Genomic DNA, 27,974 nt, shown 5'->3' with positions numbered 1-27,974 from the left:
GTAGGTAAATACATAATTTAAAGCAATGAGATTTATCAGCAAAGGGCAAAAGGAGATGAGTAAATTTCGTAAGAAGACAATACACAAATAAAGAACTACAAACATTTTAGAGTAGAAATATAGGGTTATGCCTCAACAGGAAGTTGATATGCATCAAAGAGGAGCATAAAATAACAAGGCCAAGTAGCACAAATAATTACGCCTTTGCACTTTTGAGTGTACAACTATTGTCAAACAAGGGTGTCAGTAGATTTTTGCATTTCCATGTCAACAACACTGCACACAAAGACACTAAAGAGGCTTATTATTATCCAATCTGCAACCAGGGTGTAAAAACGTATTTATTAAAAAAAAAGAAGAAAAAAATACAGTTATTATTCTTTTTCTTATAATAATAATAATAATAATAATCATGATAATCCTAATAGGTCTACAAACAGTAATTTCTAACAGTAGTACACCAGCGAGCTTTAAAAAATAAAACCTAGGTCAAACATATATACATCTTAGGCATCAGTGTGATTCTTTTACAACACGCAGTTCATTTATAAGCATGTTAATACACATATTTTATCTGAAGTACCTTTCAGTACATTACATGTTTAGACCAGCCCACATTAAGATCTTCCTCCGGCACCACGCCCCCCCCTGCCCCCTCTCCTCAGTCGACCTCTGACTTGTTTATTGTCCTGACGGGGTAATCTTTTCTGTCGCTCCACTTTGATCCACCCCCCATCACTGGCTTTGCCCCCCTCTTTTTCCTCACTGGGGCTTTCTGTCACAGACAGTATACCTGGTATCGCGGAGGGGCGGTTCTGTGGCATGACACTGTAACTGTTGGAACGCGGCCTTCCTGCCGGCCGTGGCGTTTTGCTGGTTTTATTATGAATATAATGACCTCTTGTATTGGTCCATGCTTGCCCCCTTCCCTGCCCCCCTCCCACAGTTAATGTGTTGCCAAAATAGGGGTTTCTGTTGTGGTTGTGCACCGCCCCAGCACTCTTGGGGCGCTCTCTTTCTCTCTCTGAGGTGCTCTCTGATGTAGTGCTGGACGGGCTGCTGCCCTTTGACCCCAGGTGGAGCGGGGAGAGTTTGGCGGAGAGGCTTGTGGTTGGTGAGGAGCTGCGTGAGTCGATCCAGGGTGATCTATGGGCGCGGTTTGGAGAGCGACGCACAGCTCCGGCGTAAGAACAGACCTGGCTCTCGTGTGCAGACAAGAACTGAGGCAGAGTGCGGGCCTCGGAAGCCAGGGGAACAGTTGCTGGCTGGGATTTCTGGGTCATCATCTGCTTCATCCTTACACTGTGCATCCATTTTGGATCAATATCTGACAAGGGGGATATGCAATGATATATATATATATATATATATATATATATACACACACACACACACACACACACACACACACACACACACACAGGGTCAAGTACAATTAAATACATTTATTATGTTTGTTCAGCAGGTAAAACTTTGGCACTCTTTAGTGTACACAAATACGACAACAAAAAATTACCACTGTTGGCTCGGTCTCTGGGGTTCCAGTCAATGTTAGCTGGTGCTGTTTCGATGAGCAGCTCCACAGTCTTGATCTCATCCTGCCCCCCTACAAGACTCCAATTCATCGTAGAGCTGTGTCTAGTGGTCTTTGGTGACTTGACATCATCCTGTAGAATCAAGTCAAAACAGTAGGAGATTATATACATGGAGAGAGAGAGGGGGGTGGGGAGAGAGAGGGAGAGAGAGGGGGCGAGAGAGAGACAGAGAGAGAGAGAGAGATAGAGAGAGAGAGAGAGCGATGCACATGGTTTGACTGCTGCTAAAATGTCTCACCTCATAATTAACTGTGTAGTCAACCCGCTGGTTCTGTGCCATTCCAATGATCCATTTGTCCATTACAAAAGGAGGCTGCATTGCAATACAAAAAAACAAACTAAATATGGCAACATAACACAAATCTTCTTCAATTGAAATAAAGCCAGGTAGGTCAGAAACACAGAGAAAAAAAAGACAAAATGAAGCATTAGTGTGTATTTGTAACTTGTTCTGGGAAATGTGTTTCTGTCCTCACCTTCGTCATCCGCAGGATTTCCACATCCTGTCGGTTGGCACTGAAGACAACATCTCTGATGTAGGTAACCGCGACATCATCTCCATCCAGCTCCAAGTACATTTTCCATTTGCAGTCCTTGAAAGAAAGAAAAAATAGCTGATGCTGAGATAATGAAGGCCTGGTCTGCTACACTCAGAAACAACACCTGATTGCATGGAAAAGTTTATAATTTCAGTGTGGGAAACTTGGTTCCACTTGTATATAAACCAACAGCACAACCTAGAGGTAGTTCAATGGTAGTGGTAAGCTTTCGAAGGGCAGAAATTTTGAAATAAAAATATTAGGAATAAATCCCAAGGGTATGGGAAATATGTGAAATTCAAATAATATGTATATCTAAGGCAGGTTAAACACATTCTGAAAGTCTTCATGGAAATCAGTTCTTATATAAAAATGTATTGATAAAATTGGAACAGCATTAATGATTCCTTCGTTGTCATTAAAATTCCCTGTCAAACATCTGATTTGAATATTCTTTATGGGATCCAGGATACATTTGTTGCAGCAGGAGTCTGGTTGATTTTAAATGACAAGGGGTCATGATGGTTTTCCTCCCGACTTGCTGTATGTGGGACACATCAAATCCTCACTATCGAATGCATAAATCTGAACAATCCCCCCAGCCCTCCTCTCATACATACAGAATGCTGACGAAGCAGTAATGATACTGCCAATCCCCAAACGCCGTCCACAAAACCACAGGTCACTGCTTAACCACCCGAGGTTCATGGCACAGGCCAATCCATTGTGTAGTGATCACAGAGAAAGACATCAGAGGAGTGGCACTAACACACTCGTCTGAGGAGCCCTCATCCCCTCTCCTGCATCGTCCCCGGGGGCTGGAAACAGCTCAAACAGGGGAAGCTTCAGCAAGCCACTGGCTCAGAAACACACCGCCGCGCCGGCCTGGTGTCGAGCCCTGGACGGTCACACCGGGGCTTCCAGGTCCACGCTAGTCTAATCACTCCAGCAGAAACAATGTCTGGTAATGATGCCTAGGACCCGAGTGCGTCTAATGACAACTCATACATAATTCAGCACCTTTCACTTGGCTGCACGGTGATATCCTCATTAGTAGGGGACCCTCAGTGGCTGTCAGATGGTGGCCGCACAATCGCAGGCCCTCATTTTGTCTTTGAGAAGTGCAGCTGCTTCCATGACATCGCCAGCAAAGAGGGGCGAAGGGAAAAAAAAAAAATGCAGTGCGGGTTTGTTTTATTTAGTGCAAAAAAACCTTCCAGTTTGTAAAAACAAGGCTGACACGGAACCTGACACCAGGCAGGGGAAAATAATTAGCTCTCATTTTCTCAGCCTCCTGTTTCCTTCTCCCTGCTGTGTTTTCTACCCACTAAACCACCACATGTCAGAAGAAATGGGAGGCAATTAGCAGGCTCGTTTCAGCCCTGCCGAACACACTGAAAGAGGACTATTTATGATGGGACAATGAACAGCTGAAAGATTAAATAACGTTTGCCTTTTAAAAAGAAAATGACTTCTGGCTAAATGGGCTATTTTTGATTAAATTCAAACAGCAAGTGAAGAGCCACCCTTTCTCCACAGTTTGAGACCCCAACAAAGGGCTGCGAGCGAGTTCGATGTGGGATGTGCTACATGGCTGAGAATGAAATGTTTATTTGTCTGATTTTATACATGTCTAGTGATGCCTTCAATGATAGTTTAACAGCCGTCATCTTGAATCCTCTAGAACAAACAGCCTTAGTACAAAGAGGCTGAGTCAATCATGGTGAAAACATCATTCTGTGCATGCATTAGGAAATAACAATTATTACCAAACATATTCAGGATGGTGACAATTTAAACCCCTGTTCAGTACAGAGTACATACATTTATTGGTGATTGTCTTTAATCATTTGGTGAAACTTACAGATTCCCCAATTCCTGGTTTCCAGTGGTATCCAAACACCAGCTCCAGATTGACAGTTTTCAACCTCTCCACTTCCTTTTCCAGCTCATCCTGTGGGAGGGAAGGGGGGGGGCAATTATGTATGAAAAAAAACACAAGAAAAAGCAACTCTTCTTTCAGATAAATAAGAAACTTTATACCTTTAAAAGTGGAGGGAAGTGAACGAACCCGAGGTAGTCATGGGTTAACTTTTCAATTTCAGCCTGTCAAACAGAAGATTTGGGATGTAATGTTATTTCAAATATTCATAAGCACATGTATCTCAACATGTGAATAATATATGGATTAAAGATGAACTCTGCCCTCACCTTTAGGTGCATTACGTGACCTTTGGACTTGACACCCATGTCCCGCATGTCGTTTTCTGTGAGCAACAGCAGCCTCTTTCCTGTGATGTGGTTTTCTTTAAACAGGTCAGCGTACAAGTGCATGCCACACGTGCCCTCCCCTGTAACAGAAAAGAAAACACGCTCAAAAATAAAGACTCTGAAGCCGATAAAATGTGATAAAAGTTCAAGAGTACAAAGTAGGTTTCATAAACAAACCTGCACCAAATATCTGCTGCATCCAGAAATACTAAAAGGAACAAAACGGTAACATTTGAGTTTGAACTGCCATGGTGAACTGCATGATGTGGAAATCAAAAGCAAAGGCCTAAATATTGAGGTTAATACAAAGATACTGACCACATGTTCCTCAGTCCATGTGTAGATATCAAGGGTGGGCAGCAACTGCATAAAAACAGAAACAAATAGAAATAACAGCAATAGAATATGGGTGGATACAGACAGTAAAAATAATGTGTGTATTTATGAAAGACAGATCTTAAAAGTCAAAATCACAAGGCTCAAGTAAATGTTATTAAAATGGAAAACAGCCGTGTTTTCCATGTACTGGAAGCCATTACTATTCTGGTTATTGTGCTGCACGATTGAGATGACTTGCCTCTAATGGTCTATATCAAACCAAAATGTCCATCCGACTGATCTAACGTGATCTATTTGAATGATAAATCATTTATTGCTCATTAAATGTAATCAGGCAGAAACTTGCCAGCCAAAATAAAGATTCCATCATTGTGCTCATGAGACTGGTGTGTAATGACAGAAATAATGCAACGGAAAAATCGAAAGGAAAGAATAAATAAATGAATGAGTAATCGCCATTCACTGTCTTCTTCCCGAGACGTCTGATAACAGCTCAGATTAAGAACTGCTCTCAAAAGACAGTTGTTGCTGTATATATCTCAGTGCAGCCTGCATAAAGACACTCAGCCCCGCAGCGTTTCCCCCCGCCTTCTCCAGTGCTGCCGCTCGGAAGTAAACAGATTCAGTAACAGACTGACACTGCCAGAGTCTCTCTGGAGTGACTTAACATCACTTTTCAAGCAGCCTGTTGTATTCCACGAAAGTGCTGCCATGCTTCTTTCATTTACATCCTGTAGATTCATGGATATCTCAAACTCAAAACGGGGTCAGCTTTTTGTGTGTGTGTGTAGGGCGAAAGAAGACTCTGAGTGAAGATTAAATCCACACAATTCTGCCCCCCTGTGGTCTGAGTGGATTATGGGTAACCGGACCATGAATTCAAGGGGGTTACAAAGTGACAAGAACTTAATATAAAACAAGCAGCTCTAGAAAAAACAGCATTTCCGTTTTGAAATCATACAGGGTTATCAGTCACACTCTATTCTAGGTTTGTCATACAACATATATTCTGATGGAAAATGAACCTTTTATCTTCATTTGTTAAAAATGAATAAATCCATGGCAAACTAATTGGCACATGTTTGAAAGATATTGATTTATTGACACAATCATGTAGGATTCAGGTAAATAAGTCACACAAAGAACCTGCTCGTTATATGATTGTGATGGAAACTCCATGAAATGTTTAATAAGTGTTTTTTTCTGTGTTCATTTTGATGTCTAGTCTAGTACGAGCAGGGACTTGATGGTACAGCATTACAGGCATTGTTTGAATAGGATTATTAGCTCACGACAGGAGGCTAACAAGCAACAACAGAGGAATACAGAGGATTACATCCTCATGAGAATGACTGATGAGAACATGCGAGGGGGGCATTTAATGGGCTATGCTCAAGGAAGCATGTCCTTCCACAAGATGACGCTTAATACCTAACTCAACAATGTAGCTAACACCATTCCTCTCCTGTAAAGTGCAGGACTGGAGGCAATATGTGAGGACTACATGTTGTGATACTGTATGGATAATTCTTTTAAAACTAGGGACGCACCAATGTTGGTGGAACATCCATAAAGGCTGATATTGGCCCTGTTGACAAACATCAGCCCATCAGCAAATAATGTAGCATGCATCGATGTAAGTAACCGATGTGCATCTGATGTGTTGTATCATTTGAATGCTGGCAAGCTGGTGTACCAACTGCTGATTCAGAGACAAGTTTTTTTTTATTGGGCAGAAGAAGGCGTCTGTTGTTGTTTTTCATGGTTAAATATGAAAGAAAATGTTGTCAGTGTGGGAGTCTAACATCGTCTCTGAGACAGATCAGCGACATGCAGTTTGTAAGACAAGTTCCAGTGACAAGAGGAGAGTTACATTTTATAAGACATCCAAACACACAGCTTATTTAAAGAACAGACACAAAGAATTACAAAGACGTAATGAAAAAAAACATTGGTATGAACATTGGTATCATCCCAGTTTCTTTATTTCCCAGTTTGCCTTTATTGGATAGGAAAGCTGAAGAGAGACAGGAAATGGTGGTATCAGAGAGTGGGGGGGGGTGACAAAGCGCCGGGGTCGGATTCGAACCCAAGGCCGCTTCGAAGAGTACTAAAGCCTCTGTACATAGGGCACGCAACATAACTGCTAGGCTATCTGGTGCCCCATCCCAGTTTCTTTTTGTTTGTTTTTATTCAGTGAATTTATAATGAAAACCTATACTTCATTGTTTACACTTTGACTCCTGATTTAGGATTACATTTGAATAATTTCTTAATTTTAAATAATATTTCTGGGCCTAGAAAAGTAGCCGATCTTGAAAACTAGGAAGTCAAATGAAGAATGAAGCTGACAATCACACAGAAAAGTCCCTCTCCTGCTGTTTTGAACCTGGGTCAGTCAGCAGAAAAAAAAAAAAACATGTACTTTTTCATCCTGGTGAGAGAAGACTGCGTCTCAACAACTGCACTCCACCACATCCAGAACAAATTGGCCAATCTTAATGTCAGCAAAATGTCACTTCATCATAAAAGCCTGGCCTTCTCTAAGCAACTGGCTCACGTGGCTCTTTCTTCACAGCATGGCACTATACATCCAGTACATTAGGCATACAGTAAATGACATTCATAATAGGTCCTCCATAGGTTGAGGGTTACAAATATAATCTATAACATGTTTCTGTGCTGCACTGAGCTATTTCTAAAGGCAAATCAAGAAGTTGAATAAAGCAGAGGAATTGCCGTGCAAAGACGTGCTTTTTCAGGGATGTGGTAGAAACTGAATTAAACTATTTATCAGGATTCAAGCAGCACTTCATTGTGAAAAAAGTGCCTGTATGATACTAATTATGCATCGAGTTACATTAAAGGATTCTACAGATGTAGCTGTAACATCGTCGAGTCTATTCGCTGTCATCAGACCAAGCGAAGCGTCCCCTCCCCACAGTCATGTTGATTTTGCGTCCTTCTCTGACACAGCTCGACACGGAGGAGTTCTGCCTCGCCTGCATGTTGACTCGCATGCCCGAGTGCAGCACGGGAAGGCCAAAGTCCAAGGAAAACACGTCGTCAAAGCCTTTCATCATCACCGACTGCAGATTCACCTCCTCGTTACCGGAGGTTGTGATCTGACAGGACATCTGTGAACTGTTTGACTCCTCCGTCTTTGACTGATAATACGACTGAGCACTTATCTTTTGAGCCGCGGGAAAGAAGAGCTGAGAGGCGGAGACACAGAGAGGGAAGAGAAAAGAACAGAGGATAGAAAGAAAGACAGGAGAAGTGTAAATCAGAAAAAAAATACTATTTCAACTTTAGTTTGATTTAGAAAAGCTTTTAAGTTTTTAAAGGCAAGTAAACAGAACAGAGCAAACAAGGAAGGGTAGGGCAGGAAAAGAAAGGTAAGGAAACACAGGAAAGGATTTTATTGCACTTGAGTCAAGGTTTAGTCAACTATAAAACCTCAAACAATAGACCCTGTGTGTTGTGGAGTTACAGCTTCAAAGAGATATGTCTGTGACGTTCAGTAACACAGGGTTTGTTCATAAGAATACAAGTGAAAACAAAGGCTGAAAACAATTGTTTTTTGCATGCAAAAATATAATGCTAAGCTGCTGTGGAGTGCAGACCAGAGGCTGGATGCACAAAATGAAAGGGATGATCCATTCTGTGCATCAGGATGAAAGCCTACTTGTTGGGAGACCATGCACCACACTGCTGACAATAAATGTCGCTCATAGTTCTCTCAGGATTTGGCTTTTCTGTCACTTCTTATTCCATACTTTTCATTTCATTTCACTGCTTTATCATTTCTATTTCCCCTCAGAAGCAGCTTAGAGGAGAGAACATGCCCCTTGTGAAGGTGAAGGTGGAGAGGGGATAACGGGGAACTCACCGGGCTGTTGGATTGTTCCACAAGTTTGCGCTCCCACATCTTCAGACGGCGCTCTCGCTCTTTCAGCTCCTGCTCTTTGGTGCTCAGGTCTCTCTCCAGCTTCTTCAGTCTCTCGAGTGTGGCCTCGATCTCAATCCTGCAGAATACAGAAACAGAACAGTAATAAACACAATGTAAACAATTATCTAGAGATTAATTACTAAAAAGCACCTTGTTGTTTTTTGTTACACGTATTGAGGTCAATCATCATGATTTCATATAGTCTTTATGTGATGTATATATTTACAAAGAAGTGTTTGGGTCACATTAAAGAAAATAACCAGATATTTTGAGAGTAAAGTCGAGAACAAATTTTTTATATTTCAAAAAAATCATAGCTTTATTAGAATGAAGTTGTAAAATCATGTGACTAAAGCTGTAAAATTACAAGAAAAGAGTTGTAATGTTACCAGACTAAGGTTGTTATTTAAGGCTAAGGTTCGCTTTAATGACATTTTGAAACCTTTTCTTCAGTTAAAGTTCACAAGATTCTCAAGGTTCCTCATTTCAGTGTCTAGAATAGAATAGAATAGAATCAGCTTTATTGGCCATGTATGCTTACACACACACATAATTTATCTTCAGTAACTGTGCTCTCAATGTACAAAGTTAAACATTAAACATAATATAAGCAACAACAAAAAAAACGCTAATATATACTATAAGACAATAGTGCAGTGGTGAGTAGTGCAAAAAATTGCTGATATGAACATGATAATAATATATATATAGTTATGTAACAGATGGTTAATCTGATCAAAATAACATTAAGACTCCTTCATAGTTTGACATGTTATTGTGAGATCACAAATGTATTCTTGAAATATAACAACTTTATCCTCAAAATGTATTTTTTAAAATATTTTTTATATAAAGCCCCATGTGAGGAATAGATAGATAGATAGATAGATAGATATTGTTTCTCTTGAAGTTTTCATAAAATTACACTAAATATATCTATAAGCAAATGTCTCAGGCCCAATTACAATCTCAAACCTATAACCTGACACTGAACCCTCACGGACCTTGATATCATGATTTTGAAATTCCAATCTAAAGTCAGGCACTGCAATGTAGTATAAGTAAATATGTTTTTTTTCACCTGATAATCTTGATAATCTTTTTTGTACATTTTAAATTTTCTTTTTTTATTTAAATTGTGTACTGTGTTCACTTTTTGTTTGCAATCTTTGCTCTTTGCTGCTGTAACACCGTAAATTTCCCTGTTGTGGGATAAATAAAGGATTATCGTATCTTATCTTATCATGTTATCCTCACAGGGGGGTTAAATGTGGTCCTAATACTGAAAAATTAAAAAGATGAATTTCTTTAAACAGTATGGTGTAAGTCAGTCAGGACAAATGTTCTGGGAGTCACAAATTCATGCTACCTTATTCCCTCAAACAGCTGGGTTGTGGGTTCTGTAGTGTTTAGCAAAAATGTCTTAAACAGGATTCAATCATGAATTTGTTGGGGACTATTTACCGTGATGGTTAAATAAACATTTGATGCTTTAGACACTTTTATTTTGTAGCATATGTGATTAACGGAGTTAACTACAGTGATATAAAGGAACATGTCATTCATTGGACCAGCATAACACTGTGGCTTGTTTGGATAGGTTTCTCTTTTTGTTTTCCCCATAGTTAGTATAAATGACCTACAAACAAGTGGGAAGAACTTGTCAGACTTCAAACCCAAGACCTAATGTTTTTGTGACTGCATGATTCAATGGAATGATAACGAAAATGTAAATATTTAGCATCACTGAAAAGATTTCCAATTCTAAACATAATTCAACTTAAGTTTCTGTATTTTCTATGGGATTTGTTAACAATTAGAAGAAAATATTTAATAAAACCAGCCTTATCCTTTGAATCACCCCGTGTAAAAAACAGAGAGATGTATCACAGTAAGAGTACCAAAACAGATAGCAGTGGTGAATACTTAAATTGAGTAATAAACTGAAACTTTTCAGTAAACAACTCTGTGTTGTTTTAAAGTCAGAAGGTGATCAGCCTGCTTCTGAAGCTCTGAATGCCAAGGACAGGACAATGTCTCATGTTCACTTCACGCTGGGGACGTTTGTTTTGCTCAGCAGGTGGGGCTGCACATTATGCCGGAAAATTCCACGCTGTGCTTCAGACCAACACAAACATGAAACACAGACAGGAAAGGCCTTTCTTACTTCTCCTGGTCCTCAAGTAACCCCACCCTGACATTTCCTAACACCAAACAAGTTTCCGTCTTGCTCAACTTCCTGAATAATTTGTTCTGTTGCCTGCCTAGTTTTTAGAATTGTTTAGTGAGTTTTATTTGTTTAAGATTTGTTTTGGGGCTTTTTGCCCTTATTGGATAGGACAGTGGATAGAGTAGGAAATCGGGAGAGAGCTGTGAATGACATGTAGGAAAGGAACCACAAGTCAAACTTCAACGCAGGCCGCCCGCTTGGAAAACTATAGCCTCTGTACATTGGGCACGACCTAACCACTAGGCCATCTGGGCCCCTAGTGAGTTGGTTTTTTTTAAAGCAAGAAAGTTTCTAGATTAGCAACTAGACGCCTGTTAAGTTTAAAATTGTATATTAAAACAAAATGTGACTCAGTTTCCAGTCACACATCAAACGTTAATTTTGTATTACTTAGGTTGGTTTGCAACAAAATAACAACAACACACTAACATCAGTTTAATGCACACGAGTGGCTTTTAGCATGCTACCATTTAGCATATTGACATGTAATTAAAAAGTTAACATGGTAAACATTATACATGCTAAGCATCATCATGTTAGTATGCTGATGTTAGCTTTTGGGTCTCAGCACCGCTGTGTCCAAGTATAGCCTTACATCTTCTCCTATGCTAGCTAGCAAACAAATTCAGATTTTCTATAAATATTTCCAGATCTTTTAAAAACTATCCTGTAGTGCTGCAGAGATGATGCTATAGTTTATATGTGTCACAACACAAGCAGATTAAGACATCCCTATTTAGTTAAATGGAAGCTGTGTAGCTAATATGGCTGCTATCACTCTCAAACAAGCTAACAGTCACCCCTTAAACTAGATAGATATTGTTATATAGATAGATAGCTAGATATTGTTTCTCTTGAATTTTTCAATTATACTAAATCTATCTATAAGCACATGTCTCTGGCCAAATTACAATCTCAAACCTATAACCTGACACTGAACCCTCACGGACCTTGATATCATGGCGTGCAGTGTGTGAGTCTGTGAGGACTTGGATGGCATAAAAAATGGGCCATATTGAATACTAGTTCAATAGACTGATTTTTAGACTTTTTTTTAATTTAGTAGTGGGCTGCACGATCAGGTCCTTCATGCCAACAAGTTTGCAATGAACTCTGGGTAGGTTCCATAAGAAAGTTTGCAGAAATGTGGACTCAAGGAAAGTGCGTCATTTGGCGTTTCAAAATCTGTATCAGAGCCCGCATGCTCTTGACAATTTGTCAGTGGGACAGCACTAAGCACTCGTTGAGATTGTGCTTCGGTTCCTTTTAAGTGAAGCTTCTTCCTGCTCTGATCATCCAGAAGCATCTACTTCTAATAACAACCAGCTTAATCTGTAGTTAAAACAAACCTGAGCTACATGTGTCTCTCTGTGTTTAACATTCTCAATGTCTGTTTTCCAGCAGTGAGAATAGATCCAACCTGCTCCACCTGCAGACGGCTGCCTGGACATGATGCCACCAGCATAACTTCTGAGGGAAAAGCTCAGAGCACAGACGAGCCCCGCTGAGATGCAGACAGAGAATAAAGTAACAGCTGAGACTCAGGCTGTGCTGAACATCACCAAACCTCCAGCTGCTCATACAACCCAATTAAGCACTTCTACTTGAAAAAGATGGTGATTATTTTTAGGGCCTTATGGGTAAAGAGAGGAAGTATATCCAGATGGATGATTCTTTGGAGGTTTTTATGCCTTTATGTAGCTATCAGTGTAATTATTAAAGATCTATATGCACAATCTCAAGTCTTTTTTTGTGTTTCTCGGCCCCCGTCAGCTACATTTCCACATCATTCTTCAAAAACAGTTGCACATTTCCTTAGGCAGAGGCACTATATTGGTGAAAAAAACAGTAATAAATACATTTACTGCGCTGATCTCATTACCTCCATTCAGCCTTGTTGTGAAGAAAAGAGTTGCACTGTTGAGGAAGTTGGCTGTCGTTAGACATGGACTCCAAAGTGGAGAGGATCTCCTTGAACATTGGCCTTCCCTAAATCAACATGCAAACATCAGCGCTGTATGAGATTCAAAGGAAACCATACATTTGTTGGTTATTTGCATACTAATGAATACCAGCAAATCACTCACTTTTGGCTCTGTTGCCCAGCAGTTCCTCATGAGTTCAGCGAAGCTGGCAGGACAGCCACTCGGGATAGTTAACCTCTGAAACACACACATGAAGTTGTAGTTTGAGCTGCAGGTTAATGTGCTAAATCAAACAGAAGAAGAGCTCATTTAAACGAAAAGTTTTTCAATATTGATTCTGCTTTCGTAATCAAGAGTGAAATAAGATGATAGATGCCAATATTACACCAGTGTTTCCCATAGGTTTACAGCGTTGGGGGGGTGGGGACAAGCCGACATGCCGACACGCCGACACACCGCACAAACACTTGAAGGAATCTTGGTGTTCATGTGTACTTTTAATGACAGCTGTCATTAAATCTTTTCTATCGGAAAGGTATCCTTAAATGACTTCTTTCCCTGATTTCCGACTCTATCCACTATCCTATCCCTACAATAAAGGCACAAAAAGCCCAAAAATAAATCTTTTTTTTTTTTTTTTACTTGACCTTCGGGGGGGGGGGGGGGGGGGGGGGGAAACACTGTCATACAAACACTTTATGTCATAAATGTGGAGCTAAAGCCAGAAGTTAGTTAGCCTAGCCGAGTATAAGGACTGGAAAAAGGGAGGAATTGATAGTTGGACACTTGACCCTACACAAGTTGTAAGTCAACCTCACTGTTATTACAAAACTCCAGGACTTCACTGTCCCTAACCAACAAATAGAACCAAAATCAACCACCTGCGAAACCCCATCTTAACGCTTTTTTACACTTGTTTTTTCTTTGTATATATGGAACAAATAAGATTGTTATTTGGTTAGCTTTAGGGGGTACAACATAAAGTGAGACAAAAATGTTCATCTTTTGACTGCTGGAGCATCTGGGCAGTCTTATTTGCTCAATCGGTAAATAAACAAACGGTTTCAAACTGTACAGATGTTAGCTCTAAGCTAGCCAGCAATGTACATGCAGACCATGTTCAGACTGTATGTAATGTGCCTGTATGTTTGTGTGCAAAATAATCGTCTGACTGGGCGCATAACTCTTATTTTTGTTATATTCCTCTTATTATCACCCAACTCTCTAGAAGAAAATGAACATCAGTATATCCTCAAATGAACTATTTGCTTAACAAGATATTTCACACGTATGACCCCAGGTGGAAAGATGAGATTTGAATATTGAGGAATGACATAAATATGCAGTTTCAACCATTCCAGAAATACATCAATTTCACAATACCCATAAATATATATTCAGTATCAAAATGTGTTTATCTGCACAAAAGAGATTCCCTAGCTCCAAGAGTCAACATTAACCAGACACATTCATTTCACGAGAGTACCTCATTTTTTTCCACCACGAGCCAGGCCACTTGTAAACCTTCCAGGCCTTTGAAAGGTATCTCACGGGTTAGCATTTCCCACAGCACCTGTCACAGAAGTCAAGAGCCACGGTCAGTAAACAAACGAAACACATACTGTTCAATTATAACATGTATGTGCATACTCTGTCAACCCACACAACGTCTTTGAATCTACTGCAAAATCTGTGAACACATAAACACTGCAGAGCAGGTGAGCTTCTTTTATCTGTCACATAGCATGTTCATTCAAATACAAATTACATTATGAACAATTATCTCTCTTATTTGTCAACTAAATGTAAAATACAAAGTAGACAAAAAGACTCGTTTTAGATTTGCAATGACAGTTTTAAGGATGCAATGATTTCTGAAGTATAAAAACAGTAGCACCTTGATAATTAAGGCTCATTCAGCTTATCGAAGGCATCACAGAAAATAAGATCATGAAAAGGAAGAGGAGAGTTATTGTACACCTAAAGTGTGTTTGTACCATGTGTATCATAGTTTACATAGCATGGTATTTCTGCACAGCTGCCGCTTTGTTCATGTATGTATTTTACTCTTTAGAAAAGTAACAGAAAAAGCACTCGCTTGCAGCCATGAACACTGACTGTTCACTTTTCAACCTTTACATACATAAGAAATGTGTGATATTTGATTGTAATTTTGTGTTAGTGATTTACTCTAGTATGATAGGACAAGGACTGTTTAAGCAAAATAAGCTTGATTGCTATTGGTTGAAATATTTCTTGTCTGGATTAAAAACATCACAAAAGTTTTAAGAGTAAAAAGAGATAGCAGGTTTCTAAAATGCTGATTTTCTGTAAAGATCAAACTCTAAGCTGTTGTCCATCTATCAGAAAAACCAATGCAGAAATGGAAATATCAGAGGCACTGGTTAACTGACAGCTGTTTTACTGAGCTGGAAAGAACATTTTAACGACATATTTTGAATACAATTTTAAACTCTTAAGTTTCAAAAGCAAAATCTAAAAAGTCAAGTATTGCCCTTGAAAACAAAAAGTCTTAAATAAACAGGTTTTTTTCTTGAAGTCTCTCTTTTGCTGTCAACTAATTTAAAAAATGAATTAAAGAAATCAAAAAAGATTTTTTGTTATTGTCTTAAATTGTGACCTGAAGTCTGACTTAAAAGTTTTTAGCAAACAAGCTTAAAGTCACTTTTTCATGTTAAGACTGAAGATAATCACAATCACAAGAGTTTGTCTGACTGTCAAAAAGCGGCTCATCTATAAATTGATGATGTCATACTAGAAAGGGAGGGGGCTATGTACGACTAGTTCTTTAACCCTACAAATTGACAATCTGCCATTCAAACCAACTTGTGCAGTAATTATCCAGCTGTGGGATCTAAACTTCTCTCTTTGAGCTCTCTTTTCATACTTGACACAAGTTTGTCTGTCACTGTTAATACTGTATGAACAACCAAGTGCAACAGCATGAATGACTTCCAGGAGGAGAGGCAGGCAGCTGTTCATGCTCTCATATCATACACTACATTGTACCATTTACTTGTAATAAATCACATTAGTCTTCACAACTAAATTACATTTTTATCGTTATTGTCCCCTTATCTTTTTTCTCCATGTTTTTTCGTTTATTGCTGATTTTTCAAAGATTACATAATAATTGTTTTTCACAGACACTATAGTAATTACTAAACTTTATTGTCAGTAGTATTGGTATTAGGTTGGTGTGTACACTTGGAGGACTCAAATAACCTGTAAGCCTTTGTATTCATTCTGGATCATGTCATGAAGCCAAATGCAATTTTTTTTTGCGGAGACAAATTTCTGTTCTTCTTCTTTGCTCAAAAGTGAATGACCTTTGCCTCTATGCAGCCTTCATCCTGTGATTCCTCAAAAGACTCCAAAGCTATTGTAACTCTGGTAAATACAGGGGGGTCGCTGACCAGGTCTTAACACGAAGCAATGCTCTTATTTCAAACAATAAAGACAACTCTCCTTGACTCAATTTTGTTCATAGAATAAAAAACGTCATGTGTGCCAAAAAAATGACCTGCAGACTCTGAAACTGCATCACAGTTATGAAAATATTTCTTTCCGCTCTCTTCTTTTTTGTCACTCACCACACCGTAGGAGAAAGTGTCACATGTCTCAGAAACAGGCAGGCTCTGGATCACCTCCGGAGCCATCCAGGGAAATGTGCCCACTAAGGACATGTGTGTTGTGTGGGTCAGGAACTTGGATGCCCCAAAATCACAGATCTATAGAAATGACAACATCATAGAAACAGAATCAAAAGACTGATATTAGGATCTATATCCACCCTCCTTAGAACAATGCACTTACATATGTACAGTATGTTACTGAATGCTTTTCCATTGTACAAATAAAGTTTACAGTATATTTTAAACAACGTTCATCAAACCTTTTTTTTAAAAGTAAGGCCCACTGGAAACACTGTCATTGGTTTCTCACACATGCTAAGACAGTCACTGCCCTCTTGTGTCCATGTACTGTAGGTAAATGTTATGCCACTGTGTAATACTCATGCTTCTTTCAAAATGTGAAATCAAAGTCCATATTTTCAACTAACTCAACACAACAACAGAGTGTACACAATGTGCAGCAACAAAAACATTCTTCAGGCTTATTTCAAACTTGCCTTGAGAACTTTGTCCGCTGCCAAAACGACTGAAAGAGAAAAAAAGCGGTTGATGTTTTTAGTCCAAACAATAAGCCACATGTATGTATGTACATGAAACAATATGCACAATATATATCTGAATAAGAAGTGGTAGAGATGAAATCCATTACCATTCCTGGACTTTAGGTCTCTGTGGATGACCTTAACAGGAGCCTCTGAATGTAAATAGTGCATTCCTAAATGTAAAAAAGAGAGGATTGTTAGAGGAAGATCACTGGAAATGTTTCGGTGTATAAAATTGATTAATGACGTGAAAAAAATAACATTTCACAATCTTTCATGAACTGAGGAGGAATTGAGCAGCTTTGAGCTAAAACGTTTCATGAATCTACTAATGACCTCAACAACACTGAAGTTCTCGACTCTTGGACGTTTTCATTTCATGTAAAAGAACACATACGCTGCCCGCACGCACTAAAGCTCTACTAAAGAGCACAAAAAAAGGTTATCAGCATCAACATCAATAACTGCAGCAAAGAAAGACACAAGGCCTCCAGCATGGATTTAGAATAAGATGTACCAGCAGAGTACTGTTTCACATAAAATGATGTGTTCAAATTTAAAACAAATTGGTTTTACTAGGTTTTGTGGCTAAAGGTTTGTTAACTCTGATCATCTTAACACAAATACAGGTCTCGTTCCTCAGCTCCCAGTCCTCAAATTCAGTTCTTCAATTATTTGCCGCAGTTGATTGTAAATATATAAGCAATGCTGAGAGAAGTTAACTTTTTAGTGAATTTTAATCATCATTCATAACCACGTATTAACCTTTTAACAGGACAGAGAAAGATCCCTTTCAATGACTTTTCTCTGCACAAATAATTGTCTTCAATCAGTTCAACAATGCAAAAAAAAAAAGGTTATTGACAGGCATAACCATTAAACTGTTATTTAACAAAAATAATCATGGAAATAAATGATCACATTTACCTCTGGCCATCTCTGCAGCCCATGTCATGATCTGCCCCATGTCCATTTCCTCACTCTCATCGCTGGAGAGGTAATCGTACAACGACCCACCACTCGCATACTCTGTGGAGAAAAGTGATTACATTTGACTGTATCATTTTTTTACCCAATAAAATGTTATTAAAATGTTCTATTTATGTATATAATAACAACTGTTATGACTTACTATAGAATAGTCACACCCCCTCCCCAAATACATCACAACACCCTCCTCATCCACCCATGCTAAACAGTCCTTGGGTCTACATTGAATGAGTACATACAGTACCATACATTCTATAAGCCAGACTATTATATTAGTGATTCTTTTATAAAATATTGTATAATAATATGCTTATCATCCCCATCACTCACTCTCATCGCTGCACAGCTAATCATACAGCTCTGATTATATCTGACCATGTATAATGTTGAGTGACAGATTGTGACAGTCAAATGTCTTACAGTGACAAAACTGTCCTCCTGAGATGTTACATTGCACGTATGAGCGCAGTATGTGAGAGCATTATGTGAAAACAATTGAAAGTTGAAATTCTGCCAGACATATCCTGGAAGGCAGCTGATGGCGTTTACAGATTGCTCCTGTCACTGTCGCTTTGGATGAGCTCCATTTATCACAGTGTAACTGGACACTGTGGGGAGTCCAGGAGCCAACATGTTATCAAATCTATCTCAAATGAAACACAAAGGAATAGACTTCATGCTCGCTTTTCAAAAAGCTTTTAAACTCCTATACCTCTTTATGGGTCTGGAAAAAACATTTAGCCTTTTGCAATATAACCTCAAAACCATCTGTAAGAAATAAAGCTTCAAAGAAAGTAAGAGCAGTAAGGAGTCTGTGTGGTGAGGCATGAATCGAAAGCTTAAATAGCATTAAACATACCTGCCAAAACAGCAGGAAACCCTCTGTTTGTGCATAATTACACAATCATGTTCCAACACACCAATGTAAACATGCATCGGCGCCAAGGCAGGTGTCTAATTAACGATCATAAAATACACAAATTGATGAGGTTTTGTTATCATTGAGCTTTCTGACAGCAGATGTACAGACTTGTATCTTAAATAACAGCTACTAACTTACTGATGAAGTAAAGACATGTCTGCTCCTGCACTTCATCCCTTTAACCAAACTCCATGGATATTATGAATACCTGTGCTTCTGCACTTTCTCCTCAGTATCTTCCACATCTTCAAAGGGAATTTGTGTGAAGTCAGAGAAGACTTTAAATCAGCTTGTGTGAAACATAAGGCCACCTTATAAGTGTATCTAAGAGGTGTGAACAGGATGAAAGCAGACAGTGTTGAACTCATACAAGTGACTAGAGACTTACAGGTCTCTCAAATCGAGAAGACAAACTGTCCGGCCTGACGCTTTATGTCAACAGACGGAGGAAATTTATAACCGAGCTGATGAATGTGGACACGGTCAGGATGCTCATAAACTTCTTTCCTGTATCTGCTTTTAATTAGTCTGCTTTGATAAATGGAGACACCAACATGCTCCTTGACAACAAAACCTTACCCCCCCCCCCCCCCCCCATAGCTGCAAAAACTGCGGAGACTGTTAAGGTGTCCTGTGCTGTAAGTTTTACTCCATTATTTAAATCTGTGAGTCACATTTTGAAACCGCAGATTTGGTGACCCACAGATGTTTTCACTGATCTCTTCAGTTTATGATTTCTGTTAATTTATCTCCAGTTCTCTTTACCAATGCTCAAACTTCACATGAAAAGTCTTCCACTCAAAAAACTCTTTTCCTCTTTCATACGGACAAAAAAATGACAAAATTTCCCAATTGGGGATGGCTCATTCACAGTAAGAAACTATACAAATATATAATCTCTGAATCCATAATCTGTTAAGAGTCACATGTTAGGCAATATGAGTAAAGTTATATGTTTTCATTTAAAAAAGCAGGTGAAGAGGAGGGGCAGCTTTCTAGAGGCAACAGTTACCCAATTTTATTACAGTTTCATATTGTACGATATTTTCATTATACTGCAATGCAAAATTTGAGGAGAGGCACCAAACCCATCGAGTATTAAAGGTCAATCTCTTTCTCAATTTATTAATAAAATAATGTTTTAGTTGTTGTGGAGACAGATCGATCCCCCTCATGTTAGGGACAACACACTTTACCTACAGTTTTTATTTCCTGTTTTTAATCAATACTGAATAATCTGCAACACACAATGGTTTTCTTTTTGGTCTGAAGAAAGAGGTATTTTCTCTTTTACATTACAACAAATTGTAATGTGGATCTTCATGCGAACTGAAAGACAGTTTTCATGTTTCTCCTTTTTTTTTTTAAAACACATTTTTTGTTTGTAACATTTCATCCAATCAAAGGAGAAACACTAAAGTAAGAGACTCAAACCTTTAAAATGCTTCCTGTTTTTCTGTATGTTCACAGTTTTAGCCCCTTTACAGCTGTTCTATTGTTGTATTGTTCATTTGTGAGGTTATATTAACAGTAGCTGTATATCACATTTCCCATCATGAAAGATAGGATTGACCTACTCCAGTCTGACAGGTCTGTTATTTGAAGAGACAGCAGGTTCATAATTTGAGCAGTTACATTCAAGAAACACTCACTTAATAACATTCATTAACCCCATTCTCAATCAACCAATCCAGGAAACTAAGATGATAATATAAAGTGACTTGGTAGCAGTAAACAAACAACACAACCTGCTTGCTATATTTCTGAAAGTTTAATTTTAAGATCTGATACTGTGTCTTCCAGCTGACACAATAAACCTTGTTTTATAGGAGGCATTTTCAAAAGCAGTACAGTTTAACGACTGCAGAAGAGGTTCAGGTTCATAGCTCTGTGGAGGCAAATAAACAAAAAGCAGAACCACACTCTCTAAGTGCTTTTTCAAAAACCTTTCCTCTTCTAGAGGTAACATGAAGAACATATCTAATCGTGTTTGAAAGAAAGATGAGAGATAAGAAGTCACATTTCTTCGAAAAAGAAAATCTAGTCTATGACTAATATCTGATGACATCCAGTTCTCGTTTAGACAAAGTTTTTGAAAGTGTTAATAATTCTGTCAGTATTTTGAAACAACACTGCTGGACGGTTGGAAGAAATAAAAATCAAGGTCACATAACTAGATCACCTGAGATTTCCCAAACTTAGAGCAGATCCCAGTTCTGTCATACACATTTAAATAACAGCTCTAAACAGAAGAGGTGTTTCTGGGTCCACCCTTACAGACTCTAACGTTCACTCTTTGATGTAGAGTGGCTAAACAAGTTAACAGCATATGACACATCCTACTATTTACATTTACACAGAGCTGTTGGTACTGAACTGCTTTGCACACTTTAAGCTTCTGTATGAATAAAAGCAGCTGTTCAGATGTGGGAGTTGTCTTTATTCCTGAAAATGCAATTTAATTTATTATAATACATTGAATAGTCCTATGTATTGATCGTCAAAATTTGGAAAACTAATTGTTTAAAAGCATTTATTAAGCACATTTCTCTAAGATGTTCTGTCCCTGGCCCTTAAATGTGATGACTTTCTGGTTTATTTTTTTGTCAATTGTAAATATTTAAATTGTTAGCTGTTTGTTGAACTCAATAAGTAATCTAAGGAGGTCACATTTGTTTCTGGGAAACTGTCGTAGCAATTTGTGGACCATTTTCTGATATCTTAAATGTAATGTGTATAAAATACTTACTTTGTAGTCAATGATCAGTTATCTGTGATTTGGGGTATCATCAGTTTAGGGTTTAGCATGTGAGTCAAAGAAAAACCCCACAATACTTGTATTTAAATTAGCAAAACTTAAAGAAAACAGATTAAGAAACTGAAGCTTAAAAGAGTGACCTAACAATCTGATTAACTGAGGGGAGATCAATGCTGTTACAGTTTTATCAAAAAAAATCACAAAATCCACGAGCAGAGGAGAGGTATGAAACCCATTACAACCCACTGCCCTGTTAAAGTGTGTGCACAGACAGAGGGCCCCTTTTTTCATCAGCTTTATTTTTCCCAGTCACCTCGACACAAAAAAAGGGGCACACAGCTACTGTATGTTCCTGAACACTCTTGCATTCACGAATGCTTCCATAGAAACCTCTGCACCATTCAGTGATGAGCAAACTGAACCTGCTGAAAACAGACTCTGCACTTTACTCTGACAGTGTAGACCAGGAATTCTGTAGGACACTGATTGTTATATAGACGTACTGTAAATGTGACACTGACAACATGAAGGCTTCTGATTTTTAAAAAAGATCTCTTACCAGTGACAATGCCATAGTTCGGCGCTTCAACAACGGCGCCATAAAACTGGATGATGTTACGGTGGCTGAGGACACTGAGGATTTCTGCCTGAGCAAAGAACACACAGGGAGAGGACATCATGAAAATGTCTTTGTGAAAATGGACTACACTATAAATACACTATAAAAGAAAATAGTTTCACAAGATGCTTCAGAGAAAAAACAGAGTGTACAACCGTGCTGGCAGATATCAAGTTACAGTCAAAATGCTAGCAAGATTCAAGATTCAAGATTTGTATTTGTCACATGCTCATACAGATGTGCAGTGAAATGTAAAGACTGTTCCGCAAGGCCATGCAAAAAACATTCAAATTACTAATACACATAAATACAGTAATATAGAATATAATGTAAAATTAAAAAAATAAATATTTGAATATACAAAGATATAATATATACAAATATGCATGCTAGTGCTAAGAGGTATACTGTTTTAAAGTATTGAGTTTGGTTCATTCGCAGTTGGTATAGAACTAAACTAAACACAAAGTTCACCTGAGGCTGACAGGAACAAGTCATTAGTTATTTAATAAACCCTTTACCATGTTGGATCTGGTGGAGGAGCAAGATTGACAGTTAAGGGACTTCTGTCATGACAAAGACATGGATGCCTGTACTAAATTTCAAGGAAATATTTCCAATAAATGTCCAGACATTAAAAAATAAACCTGATGTCAACCTCCAAGGAAAAAACAAAAGTGACCCCTCACATATTCTGTTCCCTGAATATGAAATGTAATGAGACCTTCGGGCAGATGCTGCAGAGCGAAGGCTTTATCTGTGATTTTTCACACTTAAATATAATAGAAATCAAGTATATCCTCTGAAAATAACTCTGTGAGTCATGACTGTCTACAATGGGTGTAACACTCGAGTCCCACTGTCTGTGATGTTTTCAGAGTTTTTAGAGTCCTATCTTCAGTTTGTTTACATCGCCGGGACGGCCGGCTGACTCCTCCCCTCGTGTATAAAAGTTGTTTAATTGAGGGACTAGAGAAAAGAAGAATAACATACTGTACTCACTGCTTAACTGTGTTTCTAGATCACGCTCATTTCAGATAAATTTACATGCAGTGTGAAGATACGAGCATAATAAAGATCGCTAGCATTAGCATGCTAACACAACAATGCAGCGCAAGTTGTTTTGGTTTCATGCTGGTGCTCAAGGGCGACATCTGCTGGATCAAAAAATCACATATAAAGCCCTTAAGAGAAAGAGCAATCGTTGTATTTTTGTGGATGTCCTGTCTTGTGTTATGCTGTAAGTTGACCTGAGCTGTGTTTTCTCTCCACTTTGGTTCAAGGCTAATTCCCCCCCAGAGCAGTAAAGTATATCTAATCTAGGTGAGTTAGTGGTAGAGTCTGAAGATCACCAAAGACAGAAGAATTCATCCACTGAGAGGAAAAGTTGTTTACATGGAGGACATAAACATTCATCCTCATGAATAACTCAAATATCCTGACAGACTATTCAAATGTTGTTGAGACTTTTATTAATTAACTTTAAGGCCAACTTGATTGTGGTGCTAGAGGAAAAGTTAAAGGGGTCATCAAAGTGTGTGAGATACATCTTCTTGGGATGGTTGTATAACATATTATGGCAATCTATGAACGTGTTGATGAGATATTTCAGACCAAAGTTGTGACAAGACAAACATTACCTTCCCTGATGCTAGCATATCTAAACTAAATGAAGTACATATAAACATAAGAAATGGACAGAATACTATCACATACTGGTCCAGAGGAATCATTGTTAGATTACTGCTTGAATGAATGGAAACCTGACATAGCCAATTCATTTAATTGTCGCCAAACACTATAATTAAAAGAACAATGTGTTGGCTGTGAAAGGATCACATTATTGTTTGCAGAGAACAATCATCTCTCCAACACTTGAGCACATTTGAATGAAAGTCTGAGTATCTGAATATCATAAAAAGAAACGATGAATACCTTGAACATCTTATCACAGGCCAACAAATGTTTTACAATTTCCCCTGAAAAGATTTCAAAGATAATTGTTTTTTTTGTCTGAAAGACGACGAGCCTGAGCTTTTCAAAGAGGTGTCAAGAAAAGTCCCGACTATAATTGGAGCTGAATACATTCTTTCATTTAGCAATATTGTTTCTTTTTGCAGCACGTTTCTCAGAGTGGGGGGAGCGTAATGACCATGAATGATGGATACAGAAGTCACCACATCCCACTAAAATAGTATAGCAATTTAAATGATTACTACACTAATAATTAAAAAGTATAGGAAAAAGCTGTGGCAATTATGACTCTCCTACCTCGTTTTCGATCTTGAGCAATTTCTTCACAGCCACCTCTTTGTCCTTGGAGATCCACCTGGCTCGGTAGACACTTCCGAAGCTGCCGCCGCCACAGTTCTCGTAGAAGTGGATGTCATCGAACCTGATTTGTACGAAAGAGGGGCTTGGAGACGACATCTCATAATGACACTCAGCACCAGCTCAGCTTCTGGGGGGGGGGGGGTTCACAGGGAAGGAAGGAAGTCTGGTTCACTCAACAAAGTCTTCTATGGTAAAACAAACATATTGCTCCTGTGCATTCCTCTGAAACTAACTGTAGAGACAAGAAAACATATTTATATTTTCATTTCATTGTACATTGTTCCCCTTTGTTATTGTTTGTATTATATCTTTGCTTTAATACAATGTATAGCTTCTGTACAGTTTATTTTAATTTACTTAGCTGTTACTACTACTTTTTTTTCTAATAATGCTATTCTATTTTATATATCATTTTAACTTTTTTGTAGAAGCTGACTCAGGGAGAAACGCACAAGAATTCCAAGGTACCTGTACTGTCCTGTAATAATTAATAATAATTTATACTTTATTAATCCTGTAAGGGGAAATTCAGTTTTGAACATGCTACACACATACAAAATACACACACATGAACAATCAGGATCTTATGGACATGCACTAATGGAGAGGTGAGGGGGCTGCCCACAGCAAGCGCTCCAGAGCAGTTTTTGGGGTGAACCGGCTACCCTCTGATTCCCAACCCAAGTCCCTACAGACTGATCTACTATACTTTTGGTGGCAATGGCAATAAACATCTATTCTATTCTATTCTATTCAGAGTGTCATGAACCTCTAACATGATGCAGAAAAGGCTCATTCTGTATTTAGTGTATCAGTGTCATAACTCTTGTTTTGGCTCTGGGATTTACTGTGTCTTTCTCTGAGCACACACACTCCTCCTCATCCTCGGTGTAATAAGCAGTGAGCTCAGGATCCAGGCCGTGCTTGTATAAGAAAGATGGCATGCCTGGTATGCTGTGATCATGCAGCCAAAGTTGTGAACTATTCTTGCACGGTCTACTGTGTCCACGAATCTAAAAGGCCACAACCAGAGACTACTAAAAAGGAAATAGAAGACCTAATATTCTCTTCATTATTTTTTTACTTTTGCTGCTTTGCTAAAGTGCTCATGATGGATAGGCCGGGTCTTTGTAACATAACAATAAGTAAGGTCTTTTACCTGCTTTTTGTAACATAACAATGAGTAAGGTCTTTTACCTGCTTTTTGTAACATAACAATGAGTAAGGTCTTTTACCTGCTTTTTGTAACATAACAATGAGTAAGGTCTTTTACCTGCTTTTTGTAGTGTCTTGAGATAACACTTGTTATGAGTTGACGCTATACAAATAAATTGAATTGAATTGAATTGATTGAATTGAATTGAATTCATTATTTTAAAAAAATAAGCTCCCCATGCCTGTGTTGGGGAGCCAGGGTTAGAAGCACAATGACTCCAAGCTTAGAGTGCACACAGATTGATGATCACATCCTTTTATTTGTCAGTAACAGCATAAAAGCATCTTGTAAAAGAAATAATTCCCTCATTACAGGAAATTGTTGCTCATTTATTGTTCATAGGTTTCCATTTATAGCCCGAGCAATTACGGCTTTTAAAAGGCTGTTACCTGGGCCTTGGTTGGGATTGCTGTATCTCCCAGAGAGAAGTGCCTCCATTGTCACAAAGGGGTGCCACTGCCTCTGCATATTTACTTGTATTCATGCTATACATAGCCTCACAGCAATCTGCTCAGGGGACCAGCCCACAGATTGTCCATCCACTCCAGAGACTGGGGTTACTGGGATATGGTGGCACTTCTGCACTGCCTCCTGCCAATTCTCACTAAATACACTGCTGTAAGCACTGCAACCATTGTGGCTGATAGTCACATGTAAAACTACAGGTAGCCAAAACACAGGTAGCTAAACCACTAGAGTCTAAATGAAAAATAGCAGCAGCATAGTAATATTTACTTATCCAGATGTTACTATGTAACATTGTAGTCATTAATGCTCTCGTACATGGTACACGACATATTGGTTTTGCTTGTGCAGTATAACTGAAGGGCTTAAGTTGTTGTAGAACAATAAAGAGTAAAAATAGCGCGAAGTTAAACGACTATTTGTGTTATTATGTCTGTACAAAAGCCACTAATTAAGCAGAATTTTTTTTACGCAATGTATGACAACAAACAGCCATTTATCAACAACGATTTAACACGCATAACTATGTGCACTATCGTTGTATTGTCCACCATAATGTGAACTAAATGCATTCACATGGATGTCAGTAAGATTCCATGTGAATTATATCTCACTTTTACTCGCTAGGCGTGATAAACATACATACCGACATTAGGTGTGAAGTTTCCGGTTTCAGTCCAGCTCGTCGTCGGTGCAGGACTTTACTCGTTACACCAAAATTAAACTATCAGTAAGAAATACCGCAGAAAGTCAGAGTTCCGGGAAATCTCATGTGACGTTTAAGTATTTCTCTACTCTCACCAACTCCGGTGGTGGTTAAACTGGTTGCACAACTTCTTCAAGCAGCAGCAGACAACATGAGGCTGGATCGGACTGTTTGCCAGTCACCATCCTGATGACAACAGCGCCCCCTGCTGCATTAAACACAATGCATAGAGCCTCCAATTGTCCTGGGACAGTGGGGCTCCGTGTGAGGTCCGCGGGCCAGTCGAGGTCCACATTTAGAATTGTTGCATTGGAAAGTTGAACTGCTTTGTCTTTTCTTTTAAAATCTAATTTTCATATTATAAAGAGGAAAACTATTAAAATGTGTAAGTACTGAACTACGGTGCCCTTTTGATATCTTAAGTAATTTATAAAATAGCTCAAAGTTAAATATTGCACATTTTACTTACCTCTTTCTACCTGACAGCCACATTTATTGATTAATATACATTATAAAGATTGTATAGCTATAGGAAATACACTCCCTGGCCACTGGACAGGAACAATCGACTTACACAACCCAATACTACAGATCAGCCACATATTCTACATGGAGGAAGACGACCAAATGTTATTGTTTTCGTCAAATCTAAAGGCGCTATGATGCATTAATGTATGTTTTAATTTTGTTTATAAAAAAGGGGAAAATATTGATTAAAAAAAGATTGTTTTTTTCATACCTTTTTGTTATTTTGCATATAACACACACACACACACACACACACACACACACACACACACACACACACACATTTATATGTATATAATAGGAGGTTCTACTAATCACAGACCCTTTCATAAAGTTGTGTAGTCTGTACTTAGAAATCAACACTTTTTCACTCTCACTTTAAATATT

General features: G+C 38.5%; 1 protein-coding gene across 3 annotated transcripts; it reads right to left on the bottom strand.

The window, feature by feature from the left end:
• Window positions 1–323: 323 nt before the first annotated feature.
• map3k20a (mitogen-activated protein kinase kinase kinase 20a) lies at window positions 324–27,234 on the bottom strand. Of its 3 annotated transcripts, none has more exons than XM_020634525.3 (20): window positions 27,000–27,234; window positions 24,610–24,799; window positions 22,279–22,366; window positions 17,977–18,078; window positions 17,157–17,222; window positions 17,005–17,033; window positions 16,466–16,603; window positions 14,338–14,424; window positions 13,014–13,088; window positions 12,809–12,915; window positions 8,637–8,772; window positions 4,724–4,768; window positions 4,583–4,613; window positions 4,346–4,485; window positions 4,178–4,240; window positions 3,999–4,088; window positions 2,072–2,188; window positions 1,834–1,908; window positions 1,517–1,667; window positions 324–1,327 (listed from the first exon to the last, which is right to left on the bottom strand). In XM_020634525.3, exons 2-20 carry the CDS (start codon window positions 24,766–24,768, stop codon window positions 618–620), a joined length of 2,409 nt encoding a protein of 802 aa, XP_020490181.1. In that variant the 5' UTR covers window positions 24,769–24,799; window positions 27,000–27,234; the 3' UTR covers window positions 324–617. The 3 variants fall into 3 exon arrangements, with proteins under 3 accessions (XP_020490181.1, XP_020490182.1, XP_029133299.1); XM_020634526.3 differs by having other exon boundaries at window positions 24,610–24,796; XM_029277466.2 differs by lacking the exons at window positions 324–1,327; window positions 1,517–1,667; window positions 1,834–1,908; ... (4 more) ...; window positions 4,583–4,613; window positions 4,724–4,768 and adding an exon at window positions 5,820–7,959.
• Between the last annotated feature and the right edge of the window lie 740 nt (window positions 27,235–27,974).

This window comes from Labrus bergylta, chromosome 13 (genome assembly GCF_963930695.1).
Source record: "Labrus bergylta chromosome 13, fLabBer1.1, whole genome shotgun sequence".
NCBI lineage: Eukaryota > Metazoa > Chordata > Actinopteri > Labriformes > Labridae > Labrus > Labrus bergylta.
The sequence above is the reverse complement of the archived record's forward strand: the minus strand, read 5'-3'. Positions and strand labels throughout refer to the sequence as shown.